Raw genomic sequence first — 17,377 nt, forward strand, 5'->3', positions numbered from 1 at the left:
TAGGCATTGATAAACCATTGCCTTTTAGCATTTTTGTATTCTGCTTATCCAAGAAATGACAGACCACCTTCTGAGAAAATATATTTTTTTATTTCATTTTTTTTAAAAGATCAGACACTAAAAAAAAATTTTGAAAGCCTCTTTTCAGATCAAACCTAGTGTTTTCTACCAGCATCCTTTTGTTCAAACAGATCAGGCTAAACAATGGAAAAAGCCAACCAGGTCAGGTGTTTTGTGCTGCTCTAGTCAGATTAAAAGAGACAACTGTCTACTGCAGAAAATAATGGACAGGAAAGATCATGCAACTGGAATAGCAAAAGAGAAAAACTTGGTAGGGAGAAACCGAAGGCATACTATGCATAAGGGTAATGTGTCCTAACACAAGGAAGTCTTAGTTCTGCCTTGAATTCTCCCAGTGAGCTGCGCATTGATTGCTGACACAGAACTAGGGCAGTACATGTAGGTTGCTAAATTTGACGTTGTCTGAGCCCATGTATCCACCCCACTCTAATTCTGATATTAGACTGCAATTTCCAGCCAAAGAAACATTATTTCCCTTGTAATCCAGCTCAGCTTTCCCTAACCTGGTTCCTTACAGTATTTGACAATGCTCATTGACTCCTGACCATGCTATCTAGGGCTGATAGAAGTCAGGAGATAAAACGATACCTAACAGGCACCAGGTTGGGGGTTTTCTAGCTCAGGTGTGGGGAACCAGATATTGCTCAGCTACAATGCTGGGGCTGATGGGAGCTGTAGTTCAACACCACTAGGTGGGCCAAAGGTTCCCAAATCCCGCTGAGTTTAATGGCTTGCTTATGCAACGCTTAGCCTCAAGCTAATTTGGCCATCTCATGGATCAAGGTTTCTCAATGAATTGCTCCCACCACAATTAAGTCCGCTTTCTCCAGCTTGTTGCCCTCTAGATGATGCAGAAATTCTATTCTCAGAGGCTGATGGGAGTTGGAGTCTGACAGCCTTCATGGGGACCCAGGCTGGAGGAAAAGCTCCTTTAAACTTTGCTTCCACCCCTGACCAGTCACTCAACTCCAGGAACAGACTTAAACAAGCCTTCATCACAAGCAGTATGCCTGGCAGTTAACGGAGCACAGGTAGAAACATTCATTCTACCAACTTTAGTTAAAAGGGGGGCCTATATGTGCTTGTAATTACTCTCTGCCTTCTTCGTTAAGGTGGCTGCCATCAGTCCCGGTGTAATACAACTGGTGAGGTGCCAGCCATTGTTTCTGAAGTGCCTGAGAAGATATTCGGCAGAAGATAGGGTAGCAATTTGAAAGCCAACTCAGGGGACAGGAATGCTCACGACCTCTTTTTGCCCAATTCGCCTTGTTTCAGACAAGTCATCTCAAAGGGCAGAAGGGTGGCAAGTGGTCATGGCACCGTCGTGCAATCAAGTAAGAAGAATAACCCAAAAAAGTTCAATACATTGTATTTATTTATGGTGACAGATTCTAAAGAATCTAGCAAGTTACGTCAGGCCTACTGCATGACAGGTTCGATAGCTGCAGAACACATTCAAACGCAAGACTGGAAATGCCAAAGTGTTACACTCTTCGAATCTTTCAGATACCCCCACACATACAAAGAAACAGCAGGATCACAGCATTTGTTTGATGCAGCCATTTGTGAGAATTTCACCACGCATTCGCACACCACAAAAAGTGCAATTTTCTTTAAATTTCTCCAGCAAGCCCTTGGATTGGAGGGGAAAGTTTGTTTGCTTAAACGAGGCAGGTCTACCACTTAGGCTTCTCATTCACAATTCTGCCAAAAAGTGCTGCTAATCAGCTGTGCTCCTTTAGTGCGAAACCACTTCTCCCCTTTTAAATGTGAAGTACTGAAAGCTGTCAAAAAGGAGATAATCGAGAAGAAGCCCTTTCCTCAAGTGAAGGAGGAATAACCTGGTGAAGCCCCTTACATTAGACCCTGCAGCCACACACATCTTGGAGCATGGAAGGATTTACTGTACATAAAGGAAATGTCTTTGAGAGCCGTTTATTTTTCGGGGAACTCTTCACTTACATAGTATTGGACCTCTTAAAAGATGAGCAATTGTGCCTTCTCAGCCAGTCAGAGTCGTGACAAGACAGAAGCAAACAACATGGCAGCAGACTTTTAAAACAAACAGCCCAGCTTGGTCTTGCCAGACTAGCTCGTGTTTCCCAGGAAGAGGCAGAATTTTACTTAGACACAATCCAAGTATGATATTTTATTTCAATTTTTTTTCAGCCTGCCCAAATGTGGTACAGCTTTACTGCAAAGAAACAGATTAGTAAGTCAGTCGCCCTTCAAGGATACACCATGAAGCATCTTCTTGTAGCCCTTTCAAAAAAAGCAGGTCTACCCAAAAAGCTAGCAATCTTTGCCTCAGCTTCCTAAAAAAGCATTAAAACAACCTGAACTGACACATTGCACAAGGAACTGGCAGGCAATCCAAAAACATCAGTAAAAAGAACTATTGTGCTGTGCAAGTAACTACTTCAAAAGCTTGTGTATTTCAGGTGTAGGCAACACGGTGCTTTCTAGATGTTTCTGGACCAACTCCCATCACTACTCAGTCAATAAGCCATGCTAGCTGGAGCTAATGGGAGTTGTGGTCCAACAGCTGGCAGCCTCTGTATTGACTCTTCCTATTGCATTTGAACAAGACACCAAGAGCCTCTTGGGTTCAGAAATTTGGCTACCAACAGCTCTCTCCCACTGCCTTTCCACTGCTAACACCAAAGTACCAAAACTTGGGAATCTTTTCCATATGGAGCCAAGCAGCTGCACACAGGCCTCCAGAAAGAAGAGCAGCTTTCAGAGCCTATGGATGATGTTGGCAGCTGCTGCCCTTCACTAAGAGGATCAGGGCATCTGGATCAGCTCTGCAACTACTAAAATGAACAGACTTCTCTGCCCATGTTGGCGCACTGTGTGCAGCTCATTTAAACTCCTAATAAAAGTTAGCCAGTCATTTTAATATCACACTGAATTCCCATACCTGCTCATTCCCCTGATGTTACTGATACAGCAAACACTAGTCTAGATCCTTTCCTTCAGAAAGTCACATCTTTGGGGGGTTTTTTGGCACGGCACATTGAGTAAGAGTAATACTTTGGGGGCAGGTTCCCATTCTTTTAGTGCTCATGATCATCTGTCAAAACATCTGCTGCTGTGAATCCAACCCCATTCTCTTGTCCCACCCCCACCCTACCCCACAGCTCTCCTCTGACTAATAAATACAGCTGGTCCATCGGGGCAGCAAGCCATGGTACACTGGCTCCTTTTACAAGCCCCCGGCCCACTTCGGTTCCCCCAACAGAAATGATCAAGCGACCCCCAAACTCCCCCAATATTCATCGCAGACATCCCAAACTGAACTACCAACAGGGAGTTCTACCCCCTACAAAAAAAAAATTAAGGTACAGTGCTTTTTTTTCTTTTTTCTTTTCTGTTTTTTTTTTGGTTGCAGGCACTTGAATAGGATTTCTTTGGTCCCCTAAAAGGAATCTGCCACTCTGGCATATCTTCAGAAACAGAGTCTGCACAGCCCTTAATGCTTCGTGTACTAAAGAAAGAAAATCAGCTTGCATCTCAGGTAGTGCAGCTCTGCTTTTTTAACCTAATCCTATCCATCCACCTCATACATAAACTCAATCATTTTCTTACTGTAAACATCTCTGGTAACTACTCATAACACTGCACAATTGCCCACAATATACAGCAGACTTTGTTCCTATGTAGGAGGAAGACATTTTGAGCAAGAGACCCATTTTTCTTCTGAATTGTACAGCCTCTGCTTCCCAGAGAACAAGGACTGGAGCAATGTCAGTGGTTAGTTGCAGGGAAGCCAAGTTGGATAGGAGTGACTGCAAGGCAGCAGAGGCTGCATGTGGGTTACATAGTAGTTTACGTTTACTTCGCTGGCGTAAGGGGCTGGCTGATAATAGCAGGTCACGTTCGTGACAGTCGGGATTATGTTCTGCTCAGCCAGGACCCTCACAGCCAACATGGCAATGAGGTTCAGCGTCTGCCTCCTCTCGTGTCCCATCAGGCACACCGTACTCTCATTCACCACCCTGTGAAGGGTCATCAGGCAATCGTACCGCTTGCTCTCCATCCCCGCAAAGTGGCTCTGAAGGTAAGACTCCAGCTTCCGCTGCTGCTCCCCAATGTCAGGAAAGTCTATAAAAAACCTGGAGCACATGTATCGCTGTAGCGCCTTCATGTCTACTTCCGATTTGGGCTTAAATCCCCTCACCAGGAGGTTGCAGTACTTCAGAAGCCCACCACCTCTGATCTCCTCTGGATTCCTGGTGGCAATGATCCGGTTCCTCAGGTGGTCCATTGCCTCCTCAAAGTCCCCGTACATGCTCTCCCCGGTGACTGTCGGGTGGAAGTTTGCAGACATCGGGTTCTCTGAGCACTCTCCAAAAAGCAACAGTGAGTCCAATATTATCTGGAAGGAATCTACGCTGAACTCAAACTGCCGCCGGAGAGTGTCTACAAATTTGAGCTCCACATTCTTCCCGCTGTTGTTTGAAAGTGAAATAAGGCTCCAGCGGTCTGTTTCATTGCACACTTTCACTAGCTTCTGCACATAGGCCTCCTTTAGCGTCATAGGAGTGATCTTATCTTTATTTACCCCTTCCGGGAGGAAGTCCAACAGACAGTCCATCACTACATCTTTCACTAGCTGGAAGACGTCCTCACTCTTCAAGTCTACACCAAAAATGAGGTCCAGATCTTTATACCCCAGACCGCTGTCCTGATGCAGCACGTGGCTTGCGGCCGAGCCATTCAACCTCACGTTGTGGACTGCAATTCCCTGCTTCTCCAGACGGCTACGGACCACCTACAACACGGGGAAAAGCACATTGCTGTAAGTATGGGAGGAAACTTTAAATGGCCTAAGCAAACATCAGCTGGTGTGTTTAAATCGGTGACCTGTGTGAGTATGTTAACCTAAGGGCTAAATGCAAGACTTGGGGCATATCCAACACATCCCATCAATACAAGAATTTCCGCTCATGCTATGCAACTTCCCTCCTCTCAGTCCTCTGCACATGGCCCAACATACTCCCCAAATCTGCTCCAAAGGGTGGTCATGGTGGGGAACTCCTAAAACACATTCAAGGGGTGCTGGGGGGGGGAGGCATCCATTGTGCAAGGAGAAATCCATGTACTGATTAAATGAGTTGCTTAATGCTACTGAGGATACAACCTTTAGTTTCCATGGATGCAACTAGATCAGGAGATCAGTGATCATACGTTTTTGGTTTTAAAAGTAGTTCAGCAGCAGCAGGGGCCACAGGTCTGATGGTAACCATGCTGCTTCTACTAGCCATTCAGCCTTCTCCAATGTGCCAGCACCTCCACTAAGCTGCTCAGTGACTCAGAGGGGAACCCAGGCCATAGGTACCTGTATGTTTCCAGGGGCGAGTTGCTTTGACAGAGCAATTTCAAACTAGGGAGTGACATGGGAAGGGTTTACACCTACCCAAGCGACTATTCCATTGAACAAAAAAACAAAAAAAACTGGAAGATCACCTATCTGCTGACGTCGCATCTCGTTTGACCTCAAATAGGCTTCGGAGCACAAATGGGCTTACATGAGCACTGCTGTTCAGGCATTCCATGTTGGGAACTGGAGATCTGTTGCTGATCCCCACCCTAAAGCAGCAGCTGCCTGGACAAGTTCAATGCAGGAAACCATGCCTCCTCCTACAGCCTTTATTCTTAAGCCAAGAGTATCCTAGAACTTTCATCTGGCGTGCAAAATGGCAAGATTAAGAGCCAAGGGAGGAGCCTACAGCACCAAACACGTCTAACTGGCACAAGGCGCCTAAAAATATTGGTGGTGCTTTTGTTCATTTCTGGAGCTGCTCTTACCAGGGCTCTATAGCAAAAGAACCGCCATATGAACCTAACCAGAGTCTTGGGTTTCCAGGCTGTGTCTTTTTTGAGCACCTTTGGCCTCTCCAGAGGCTGCTGAACTACAACTCCCATCAGTGCCAGCAAGTTGTCAGGGATGATGGGAGTTGTAGTTCAGCAACACCTGGAGAGCCAAAGGTTCTCCACTCCTATTTTAGAGATTTAACTTGCCAACATGAAGCCAATCCAAGGGGCAGCTGCAAGGGTGACGCTAACTGTGAGAATCAAGGTAGGTTAAAATATACCAGGCGTCAAAGGGAAAGCCCTGTTTTTTGGGAGTTCAGGTCAAAGTTGTTGAGCTTTTCTTAGGGAGGAGGAAAGCCCCATATTTTGGGGGTGCACGGCAGACATCCAGTGACCTACTGGTAGATCACAATCTACCTGTTGGACGTGCCTGAAATATACCAAAGGGGAAATAAACCACACCCACAGTCTGTTAGTGGATCTTCCAGAGTAAGTCACCGTAACTTCAATATGCCTGCACCAAACATGTAGGCCAAGTACAACCAGGTATTTGCAAGTACTGAAAGGGTAGCTGAACCATACAAAGTGTATCCTTCGTCATCCGGACAAAGGCTGGAGGCAAATATAATTCATCTTGGAGGCATTTATATTATGCTTTTTTAAAAAACAAACAAACCCCCAACTAGAACACTAACACCGGATTCATAAACCTAGAGCAGAATTTAGCCTACGAGTACAGCTTAGTCAAACTTTCAAATATGCAGCAGGGAAGAGAAGACTTCGCTTTCAGATATATTAGGAAAGAAGCTATCTTAATTGTGTATAAGGGGGGGGGGAGCTTTAATATGAAGGAATTTGGTAAATTTTAATGTTAAGGAAGTTGGTAACTTTATTACTTTTATCCCTGACAAATGTGATGCGCCCCCGGCGGTTGTAAAATAGCAAAAAAATAATTAAAACATGAACAGGCACACTTCAGTTTGGATTATGAAAAGAAGAAAGCTGTGTGGTAGGGCAAACTCTCATTTATCTAGCAACAATTTGGGCTGCTTGTTGGCAGAAGCTAACAGAAGAGGGCTGCTTGCCTTCTTTTGGGGAACACGGGTCCGTATATAGAGCTACTGTGTTGCCACCTACCCACTTGGTAGGCCAGACACAGCAGCTTATTCAGCTGCCTTTTCATCCAGTGTTCCTTACCTCTTTTGGTTTAAAGGCTACACACATCAAGCATTCACAAAACTGACTGCCTTTTTAGGTTACTTGCTCAAGACTGGCAAGCTCTGCATCTGAGACTGACTAATGTTTATCTGGTCAGAGTCATTCGCCTTTCTGTTTACAGAAAACTGCCGGGAGCTGTTTGAGTGTGCGGCTAGGGTTCTTTTTGTTTTGTTTTTAAAAAGCACTGGCTTCCCTTTAAAAACATCAGCCCTTTAATGCTAAAGTAGCATTGCTGAAAGCTACATGGGTGTGATGTTTCTTAAAACAAAAAAAGATGTGTGGGCAGACACATGCCATCTATAAAATATAATAATAATAATAATAATAATAATAATAATAATAATAATAATAATAATAACAATTTTATTGCTTATACCCCACCCATCTGAGTTGCCCCAACCACTCTGGTTGTTTAAATGGATGGGCAACAAAAGGCCCTTCTTAAAACCTGTGCTTTGGCACAGTCGAATCTATGAGGCATGTTGGCTCCTCTGGATCTATTTGTCACACTGCAATGCAGGCTATAATTAACATCTAACAAGGGATGAAGCCAAACAGAGGTACGGTATGTCTACTCCAAAGGGTACCCCCAGTGCTGACACTTTTGACAAGTTCACTTTCTAGAGTAAAATGAAACTAGTTGGATCAAATTGGCCCTGTTTGTATATCGTAGTAAACCATAAAGATGGCTCTAGCTTCAGTCTACCCTTAGCCTGAGCATCAAACCAAGGTCCCGGGGCCAGGTTTCTTGCGTTGCTCAGGCCATCCATGATTGATAAAGCCAACAAACTTTGTCCTCAGAATGTGGCTCCTGGGTTTGGGTGCCAAAATTGTGGCTTGTTGCCTTTTCAAGCAGAGCAAGAACCACCTGCACATTCAGAGTAGACTGATGGTTTAGCACAGTGTGCAAATGCAGCCACAGAAAAGTGCTATGCTACCCTTTCTGCTAGATGATGGAAGTGCTGGACGGATGCAGTTGTTTAGTGACGTGTCTTCCAAATGACCTGGGCAACATCTTTTGTAAAATATGTAAATGCCATGCAAGTTCTATGGAGTGGTTAAGTAGGTTATATACCGGTACTTATTGGAGGCATCTGCAAAAGCTTTTACAAAATTGGCTGTGACCTGCCTAAAACAGGGTGCTTTGCCCCAACCCATCTGCCTAAATAAGAGCTTGAACAACTCAGGCTTGCAGTTTCTTTCTAGCCAATCAATAGATTAACTTAAATTGCAGCGCATTATACATAATCAGATACCACCTCTATTTGCATTCAATAGAAACTGCACTGTTGCATTTGGTTCAGTGCTCTACTTCTACTTGTCTTCTTCCCCACTCTCAAATGATAGCTACTTTGAATCACATTGCAGCCTGGCATATTTCTGCTAACAAGCATTCTATTTAGATTTCATAGGTATGCGTCCACCAGTTACATGGTGTGTTTAGCATGTCATCCAATTGCAACCAGTTCCATGCCTTAGGATTTCTGAGCATTTCGTAGCCAGGGCAAATGGCTCCCTTTTGACTAGTACAAAGTAGTAGGAAGTTTAGGAAGTTACTCCTGCAAAGGAGGAAGTTACTTCGAAGAGGCAAATCTCTATTACTCTGTATCGTCTTGGAATTCTGCAAAGAAAGTGGATTTGCTTGTGTGTCGGTTTCATCATTCCACAGAACTGGAGAGTGTGTGCTGTGTTCTTGCTTCTCGTGCTTGTATAAGGAAACCAGGCAGATACAGAGCATGGGTAGTTGCTGCCAGGACCATTTACTGCCTGTGCTACAATTTCACATACCAGTCCTGATGCTCCCTCAAGGCATCAAACCCAAAATGGATCAGAAAGGCAAACTGCCTACCCAGAGGCCATAACCATCCCTTTAGTCAAAAAAGCTGTTTTCGTTTCCAGTGAGGGAGTGGGGCCAGTTAGAACTACTGATCTAAACCCAGGTGTCTCCATCCAGTTCTAGCATGCCAGCCTTCTACATCTAGTCTGCTAAAATCCCATCATCAGCATTACTGCTATCTCCCAACTGCTATCCCTAACCCAATAAAGTTGAATTCATCAAACAAGCCCATTTCCTACATGCCAGCGCTTGCCTTCCAAATCTTTAGCATACTGGATTAGCACTTTATCGCTTGCCAGCAGAATCTTCTCCACTAGCTGCCACATCATTTGTGCCGTCCCACAAAGAAAAACCTTGCAGGTGCCACACAGCAGCTGCTTTGCCTCTGTGCAACCATTCCTTGTTGACTGGCGTTGCTAATTTAGAAACAGCACAGACATGGGACATGTACATGGGCACCACACCATGGGAACACAGGCCTAGTCCACATAAAAGCTATTCACAATATGTTCTCTTCCTACGTATACACTTTATTGTCTACCTTGGCAAGTGCAGTTTTACCTTAAGTTTTAGGGTATGAGAAGTACACAATTCAAAAGCTCAATGAAATGGAGTGTTCTGCTTAGGGTTGCCATTTATTTCAAACAGTGAAAATACTGACAGAAAAGTTTAGCTTTTTTGTAGTAAAAGAAAAGGAATTTCTGAGCTATTTTTAAGGAAAATCATGACACTGCTGACAAAATTTAACAGCATTTTGAACTTGCACATAATTCATTCAATGAGTGCATGCACCTCTTGAAGACCTTCAACTCCTGATAACTGATGTTGTGAAAGGCAGCCAGCTTTATAACAATGCTTTAAAAAAAATCAGAAACCAATGTGAGTTATTTTACATTAGTGAGTCATTGCAGAGGAATGAAGCCACCTCCCATACAAAATGAATATGCAGCAGCTTATTGGTGCAACGTTAATGCCTACTAAGCACACTGTTGCTACTTCACGGACAAACAAATCCCTAGTAATTTGTGGCAATTATGACACACAGCAGAGCAGGCTATTTCAGGGCAAATGGACTGTACTGGAAACAACCTTCAGTGCTATCTAGCTTCATTGGAAGAGTCAACAAGCATTGGACAGTTTTGTGGCTGTTGGAGATTTCAGTGTACTGACTTTCTACACAGATGCTCACTTAAGTCAAGTATACCAAGAAGGCCTTGCTTCCATGTACATGTTAGCACTAACACATGCCCCTCCCTGACAAATGAATATAATCACTATGTAAAGAAATATAATGTGTTACAGCCAGTGTGGTTCAGGGAGATCCGGGTTCAAAGCCCAACTTAGGCATTGTTTGCAGGATGACTTGGGGCTGGTCAGTTTCTCTCAGCCTAACTTACATCACAAAACAGTTTGGATGAAATTGGGGTGGAGGGAGAACCTTTGGCTACTTGAAGGATGGCTGTTGATACAGAGGATAATAATTTATAAAATATTAAAGCAAACCACAACCGCCTGTAGTTAAATTGCACATATCAGTTTGATTCACTTTCGGTACATACAAACCAGGGCGCCGAGTTCTCCGGCAGCTCCAGCCCTGTGCATGCAACTGACTTCTGCCTTGCCATGCAGAAACTGCCCTCCATAAGGGAGAGAAAGGAAATGTACTTCCATATCAGACCTTCCTGTTAAACTGCCAAGTACAAACGAAGTCCAATTTCCACCCAGAAGTGTTACAATGTGCTAAGATTCGCTTTCTGCAGATTGGAAGTGTTTGGCAGCCAAGTGCCAAAATTGTAAACAGTCACGCTTTGGAAGTGAGTGTAATGTTCAGCTAAATGGTGACTGCATAGTTACCTGTCTCAGGTTGTCCCCATTTCAGCTATAGCTCAGGCTACTGTGTTGTACTTAGATGTCTACTTTAAGGGCACTGCGTTCCAGTTAGAATGTTAAAAATCCACCTTGATATTTAGACATGGAGTTGTAGTTTTACCTTTCCAGGAAGTCCAAGCTAGTAGGTAAAGCTGGGCACAAGTTGCTTTGTGCCTGTTAAACCTGTAGGGTTAATCTGTCATTAACCCAGAAGGCACAGAAGCAAGTCAAAGTGTGCTGGAGATAAAAAGAACCAGCAATATCAGCTGATGCTAAACTGCTATAAGTCAGGTTTGTATCTACGAATCTAGAACATGTTGGTCTACTTTGTTATTAAACCTTTGCCATCAAGATAATATCCAAGACTAAAGACCAGTAATAACCATCTATTGTCAATAAAAAAGCAAATAAATAAATAAATATCTGTCCATCTGGCACGAGCATTGTCGTCATTACTACCTCCCCCATATGTGATAGCCTATCATCAGGTTTTGTCTTGTAGGTCAGTTTTACAGCAATTCTTGGTTGAGCTGGTCAGGTAGAAACAGATATGAACAAATAGAGATTTGAACCCATGATGCTCAGCAAAGTGGCACTGGACAAGTCACCATTATCTCATCTCAGTCTACCTCACAAGGGCTGTGCAATACACTTGTGTGTAAACCTACACTTCTTGGATCAAGTACATGGAAATGCTCTACAGCTGTGATGGCCAAACTTGGCCCTCCAGCTGTTTTAGGACTACAGTTCCCATCACCCCTGACCACTGGGTCCCGTTAGCTAGGGATGATGTGAGTTGTAGTCCCAAAACAGCTGGAGAGCAAAGTTTGGCCGTCACTGCTCTGCAGTAACCTTTCTCAACCTTGGGTTCCCATATGTTCTTGAACTACAACTCCCATCATTTATGACCACTGACCATGCTAGCTAAGAATGATGGGAGCTGCAGTCCAACATCATCTAAGGATCCAAGGTTGAGAAAGGCTGCTCTATAGAGCCTGTCTTTGTACACACATCTGTGCTGCCTACAATTACTTAAACTTATTTACTATTTTATTAACCCCAATAACCCATTTCTGTCCAGTTAACTTAAAATGCAGACCTGTTGTATAATGGTCACCTGCAATATTTACCATCAAAAGTTGGAAGAAGTTGAAAATATTTTAACGGCCCCAACTCCTGCAGTCAGATGGCCCACTACATCTCTCAACCATAGGGACTAGGAAACCTGCACAGATTTTTCCATTCCCGCTACAGCTAGAGACTCCCAAGCCCTGATGGCACAGAGCCAAGCCCAAGAGACCAGATATCACTACCTCAGCAGATTTATTTTCTGCTAGCAGATTCCAAGCTCCATATAAGCTGACAGAGGGGTGCCAAATGAAGGGCCAGCCAGCATGCAAGCTCATCAGAGCAGGGTCCAACATTTGACATGAACTGCTTTAGTCAGACTAGTCAATGGTGACATCTAATGCTGAGTGACCTTGGGCGATTGCTTGCTCGCACACACACACACACACACACACACAACTGTTCTGGTAAATCACTCTGCCAAACTGTTGCATTCTAAAGTTTTTCCTCTTCTTTTGTCTTCTACAGGGCTTGAGATTTCTGATCTGCACCACCAGCCAACACATGTGGACTTGCAAAGTACTACTGAGTCACCTGGGGAATACCCACCCTCCTACATGGCTGGCCTTTCCCCACTGTGCTCCCGTGAGTCTGTTTTCAAAGATGCTACAAGTCTCTTTGCTGGGAAGCAGTTGCTCGGTAGGATTTCAACCTGCACTGGCTGTTTGTACTCATCATAGCAGGAGTACAAGTCCATTCTCCATTAGCTTCAAAAGATGGCACTTACCTCCATTTCTGCACTAATACGCTAAAATATAAGCCGACTTGCACAGCAATTTTATTTATTCTATTTCTTAGCCACTCTCAGCTACGTTCCAACAATGCACTGTGTGCTTTTGCTATGGTGGGGAGGGACAATTCTGGAGAATTGTAATGGGGAATCTCGCACACCATTCAATGCCGCATGGAACCATATTGGAAGACTCATTTCCAGCCAAGGAAGTAATGCATCAGTTGTGCTAAAGACCTAGTGTGAAAGGGTCCCTCGTTTCACTGAGGCAGGCAGCCACTAACCTTTGAAAGAGGCTGATGCCGCGCTACAGATGCGAACCATACACAGGGGCAACAATTCCTATTGCTTCTATAAGCCTCCCGTGCTTTATGAGAAAGCTAAATGAAAGCCTCCTCCAGTTAAGGGAGCCACCCTTGGCAGATACTAAGTGCCTTGCACATCTTGGTTTCTTCCCTCCCCAAAGGATATTGAGTAAGAGCTGTTCAAACTCAGCTTGGCATAAGAGGCATCTCTGCCAGTTGTGGCCTTTCAGTTCTGTTTCCTTATAAATCTTGTGGTTTTACACTTTGTATATGGATGCTTGCTTTTTAAACCCATCCTTACCAAACAGTCTGTCAAGGCAACGCTGTTTCGAGGATTCTAAACACACCCTTTCTCCCAAAGGAACCCCGGGGAGTCATATACAACACCTCCGTTTAACACAATACCAAATTTAATACAATTTAGAATTGACCTCAGACACACTAGTTCTGTTTCAATTGCCAGTTGGCAACAGCAGTAGACATCAATTTGCAAATAATGGAAAGATCAGGCGTTGTAGACACCAATTTCAGCTCTGAAGCAGTGACACCCCCCCCTTTCCTAGACATAAGTACTGTTCTTGCACTAACCCTCACCCTTTGCAGCATTGCCAGCTGTTTACCAGCGGAAAGAATACTCCCTTAACAAAACAACCTCAGACCCTTTGGGAAGGGCCACAGCTGAGTGACAGAACACCTTCTTTACCTACAGAAAGTTCCAGGTTTGATCACTGGCATCTTCAGGTAGGGCTGGGAGAGAACCCTGTCTGGAAAACCTGGAGAGCTGCTGCCAGCCAGTGCAAACAGTATGGAGCCAGATGGACCAGTGGCCTAACTCAGTATAAGGCAACTTCCTACATGTTCCTATGGGAAGAGGAAGAACTTGTCCATTCCTTCCACATATTTATCTAGCATATCTTTGAAGAGGTCCCAGAGGTGCCTGCGAAGGGGGATTGTTTGTTCAACCACTCAGAACTGCTCTGTGAGGGGAATAAAGGTGGCCTAACAACTCAGCACCCTTAACTACAGCTCCCAGAATTATTCAGAGGAAGCCATGACTGTTCAAAGTGGTGTCACAGTGCTTTAAATGTATGGTGTGAAGGTGGTCCTGGACCACAGCAGAATGTTCTAATGGAATGGGATTTTGCTGTAACCAACTCTGCTCAAGGAATCGTTTCTTTTTCTGCAAAATTATCTGGATGGACTTAAGCGTGCTTCGGTAGAGCAAGTTTTCCCCACCCCCGACAATCAAGTCTAGGGACCGACCATTGCCAGAAATACGGCGCTAGGGAAACACATGGAAGGGATTGGGAAAAGGAGCAGGGGGTTATTTCTGCCCAACTCTCTGTGCTCAGCCTATCGACTCTCTTGCTCACCAGCCTGAGGTTTCCTCTCCAACAACCCACTGCAGTCGCACACCCATGACCGACGCCTTCCTATACTCCCAACCCTATTTAACCTAATTATTGCTCTTCTTGGGACAGGGTTGCCTTCAAAATAGGGCATCTGAACCTAGTATACAATTGTGGGTTTCTACTATGGAAGGTATAGTCTTCCATAGTAGACTTCTATAGACTTCCATAGCAAGTCTATGGAAGGTCTCAAGAGCTGTTCCAATATGGAAGGACTTTGCCAACTTCTTTCTATTAGGATCTGGGGGTGACACTGTGTGGCACTCCCCACCTCTCTTCCTCTAGGTCCCACAAATAGCTCAACATAAATTGCACATAGAAAGTACTTTCATTTCAGGCAGCACCCCCCCCCCCCGGTTCATTCTTTCCCCTCCTTACAACCGATTCACAGCCAGAAGATGTCTTTTCCGTTCTTGTCTCTCTAGACACTTTTGTTAATGGGCTGCAGCCCTACCGCCCCTGTGATCCAAGAATTCCCACCTGCGAACCAACCCATCTTCTCTAGTACAGGCCAATGACCAGATGTAAGCATACAATCTTGTGTTAAAATGAGTGTTGCCTCACAGCTGATAACTCAAATGTCATCCCCAGGCAGCAACACCTACTCCACAGCGATGGCACCCTAAAGACTTGGATTACTATGACAAAAAATTTCGTGGATTATAGCTAGTTTGGATATTCTATAAACTTCTGTGGACTAACAAATCTTAGGGTGTCACTCTTGTTTTTGCTGCAACAGACGGATATGGTTACCCCATGGGAGTTGTTTTTTTAAAGTCTTCCATTCCCTTCTGCTCCAGGGACAGAGCCTTTTCCTAATACACATGATCAAAGGGAAGGGTACCCTAAAACACAGACTGCCTACACTTGTCTTTGTATTACGTTTATGTTATCATGTAGTACTGTAAACGATCCTGTGGCCTTCTGATAGAGGGTAGTGTATAAATTTCTTAATACCACCACCCACTACATCAGGGCACTTTTCAGTATCCTACCAATCACAGCTAACACTCCTCATTTCTAAGATTTCACTTAACTAGTCTCAACAGTTAAGAACTTAGAAATTGTATTTCATTAAAGGAGCTACAGCTCTGGTGCAACACTGCAGCAATCTACCATTCTTGGCTCCCACCTGTAATTGGGGGCATCAATATCAAGGTTGTTGCAATTACTAACTCCACATATACAATACTCTGAACTATTCTCTGCTAAATAAGTTTTTGTCAAACCTACAGCTAGCCAAGGCCTGAGCTGTCAATTAAGGCACCCAAATTTTGGCTTCGATATAAGCCTGGCCTACTCTCCACAGTATGGAGTTAATGCTCATTTAGTTTAACAGGGGATTATGAGAAGGATTAGCACAATTACTCAAAAAGCTTTACATTCTCAGAATATACTGTATAAGGCTAAGTACTCACAGCCAATATGCTTCCTTGGCTTTTCCGGCAGGAGCCACAATAGCTAAACTGGCTACAAAATTATGCTATACAAACACCTATTCATTCCAATCAAGAATGATGGCTACATAGAAGAGCCCTTTAGTATATAAATAATGTTATCCAAGATAGCCTGTCAATTAGGAGAGGAACTAGAAGAGCCTGAGTACACACTGTACATTTTAAGCACCCTCCCAAAGAATCCAAGGAACTGCCATTTGTTAAGGGTACTTGGAATTGTAGCTCTGTTAGAGATACAACTACAGTTCCCAGGATTCAGGGTGGGGAGAGAATGTGCTTTAAAGGTATGGTATATATGCAGCCTCTTACATACAGGCTTTATACCAGATATTCTAGTTCAGAATGAGTCAAATAAGTGAACACTGTATAATAGCTAGAGAAGGCTGCACTGACCTAATGACAGTTGACAGCTATGTTGCTTATTAAGGCTGCATCCCTAGGGAGACTTCCTGGGGAGTATGACCCGCTGAACTCAACAAGTTTTATATTCAAGTAAACATGACTAAGATCAGGCGACAAGATTTGTCTTTGAGTTCTTTGTCAGGAGGGAAACTCGTGGACTTTTATCACATGCAATAAGAAGCCTGGCGAATGGGTGCAATCTTGGGCATGTCCTGCTGCAAAGTAATCGATGCTTTACCGCTGCTCTTTTAAAAGACATGTTTTATTGCTAAATTGCAGTGGATTCTCTTTGCTGTTAGGAACTTACGGCTGTTATTGGCAGACGGGGCAAGGTTAAATAGCCTAATAAATAAGAAGAGCCCAAAGATGTGCCTTTAAGACTGTTTCCAGAGTTTTCTCTCCTGAAAGAGTCAGAACCTTAGAAGGCAGGTCCATTGAAGGCAACGGGGATTACTCCCGTGTAAACGTGCCGATTCTTAATAATGCCTCTATTTGGGGGGGGGGGTTAAGTACGCGGCCACCCCGGTCCACCGGGTCCTGCCACTCACCTGCACGATCCTGCGCGGCCGCACCGATAAGGTGGGGAAGTTGCCGCGGCCGTGGATGGGGACGGCCTCCTCGAGGATGTGGTCCAGCCGCTTCACCTGCTCCCAGCCGAGGACGCTGAAGCGCCCGTCCCTGCCGCTGCTGGGCGGCTGCTTCTCCGAGCTCGCAGCAGCGCCCGAGGGCCCGGCGCCCGTCACCGCAGCCGCCGACCCCGCCGCGCGCATGGTGAGAAGAGAAGAAACGCTGAGGCTGGAGGAGAAAATTAAAACGGGCCGGACTCGCCGAGAAAACCAAACCGGATTGAATTTTTAAATTTTTTTTTTAAAAAAAAGCCGAAAGAAAATTCCAGGCCGGGCAGAAAAACAGCAGCAACAGCAACTACCACACTGCGGAGCTGAGAGAAGCAAGCCTATATCTGAAGGGACTGGAGGGGGCGGGGAAAAGGGAGGCGTAACCGCGCCGCGTGCAACTGCCAAGTCCCTGTTTCGACCCGTCCCCTCCTTCCAGCCGCGCCTGCAACACGAGCACTGCGGATGCCTATAAGTGTGCAGCCGTCTTATATATCCCTGCGGCGA

The 17,377-nt window shown here is 44.7% G+C and overlaps 1 protein-coding gene across 1 annotated transcript; it reads right to left on the reverse strand.

The window, feature by feature from the left end:
* Positions 1-1,438: 1,438 nt before the first annotated feature.
* Positions 1,439-17,321, reverse strand: TENT5B (terminal nucleotidyltransferase 5B). Its single transcript, XM_081920772.1, has 2 exons — positions 16,805-17,321; positions 1,439-4,858 (listed from the first exon to the last, which is right to left on the reverse strand). Exons 1-2 carry the CDS (start codon positions 17,024-17,026, stop codon positions 3,839-3,841), a joined length of 1,242 nt encoding a protein of 413 aa, XP_081776898.1. The 5' UTR covers positions 17,027-17,321; the 3' UTR covers positions 1,439-3,838.
* Between the last annotated feature and the right edge of the window lie 56 nt (positions 17,322-17,377).

This window comes from Podarcis melisellensis (assembly GCF_964234715.1).
Source record: "Podarcis melisellensis genome assembly, chromosome: 8".
NCBI classification, from domain to species: domain Eukaryota; kingdom Metazoa; phylum Chordata; class Lepidosauria; order Squamata; family Lacertidae; genus Podarcis; species Podarcis melisellensis.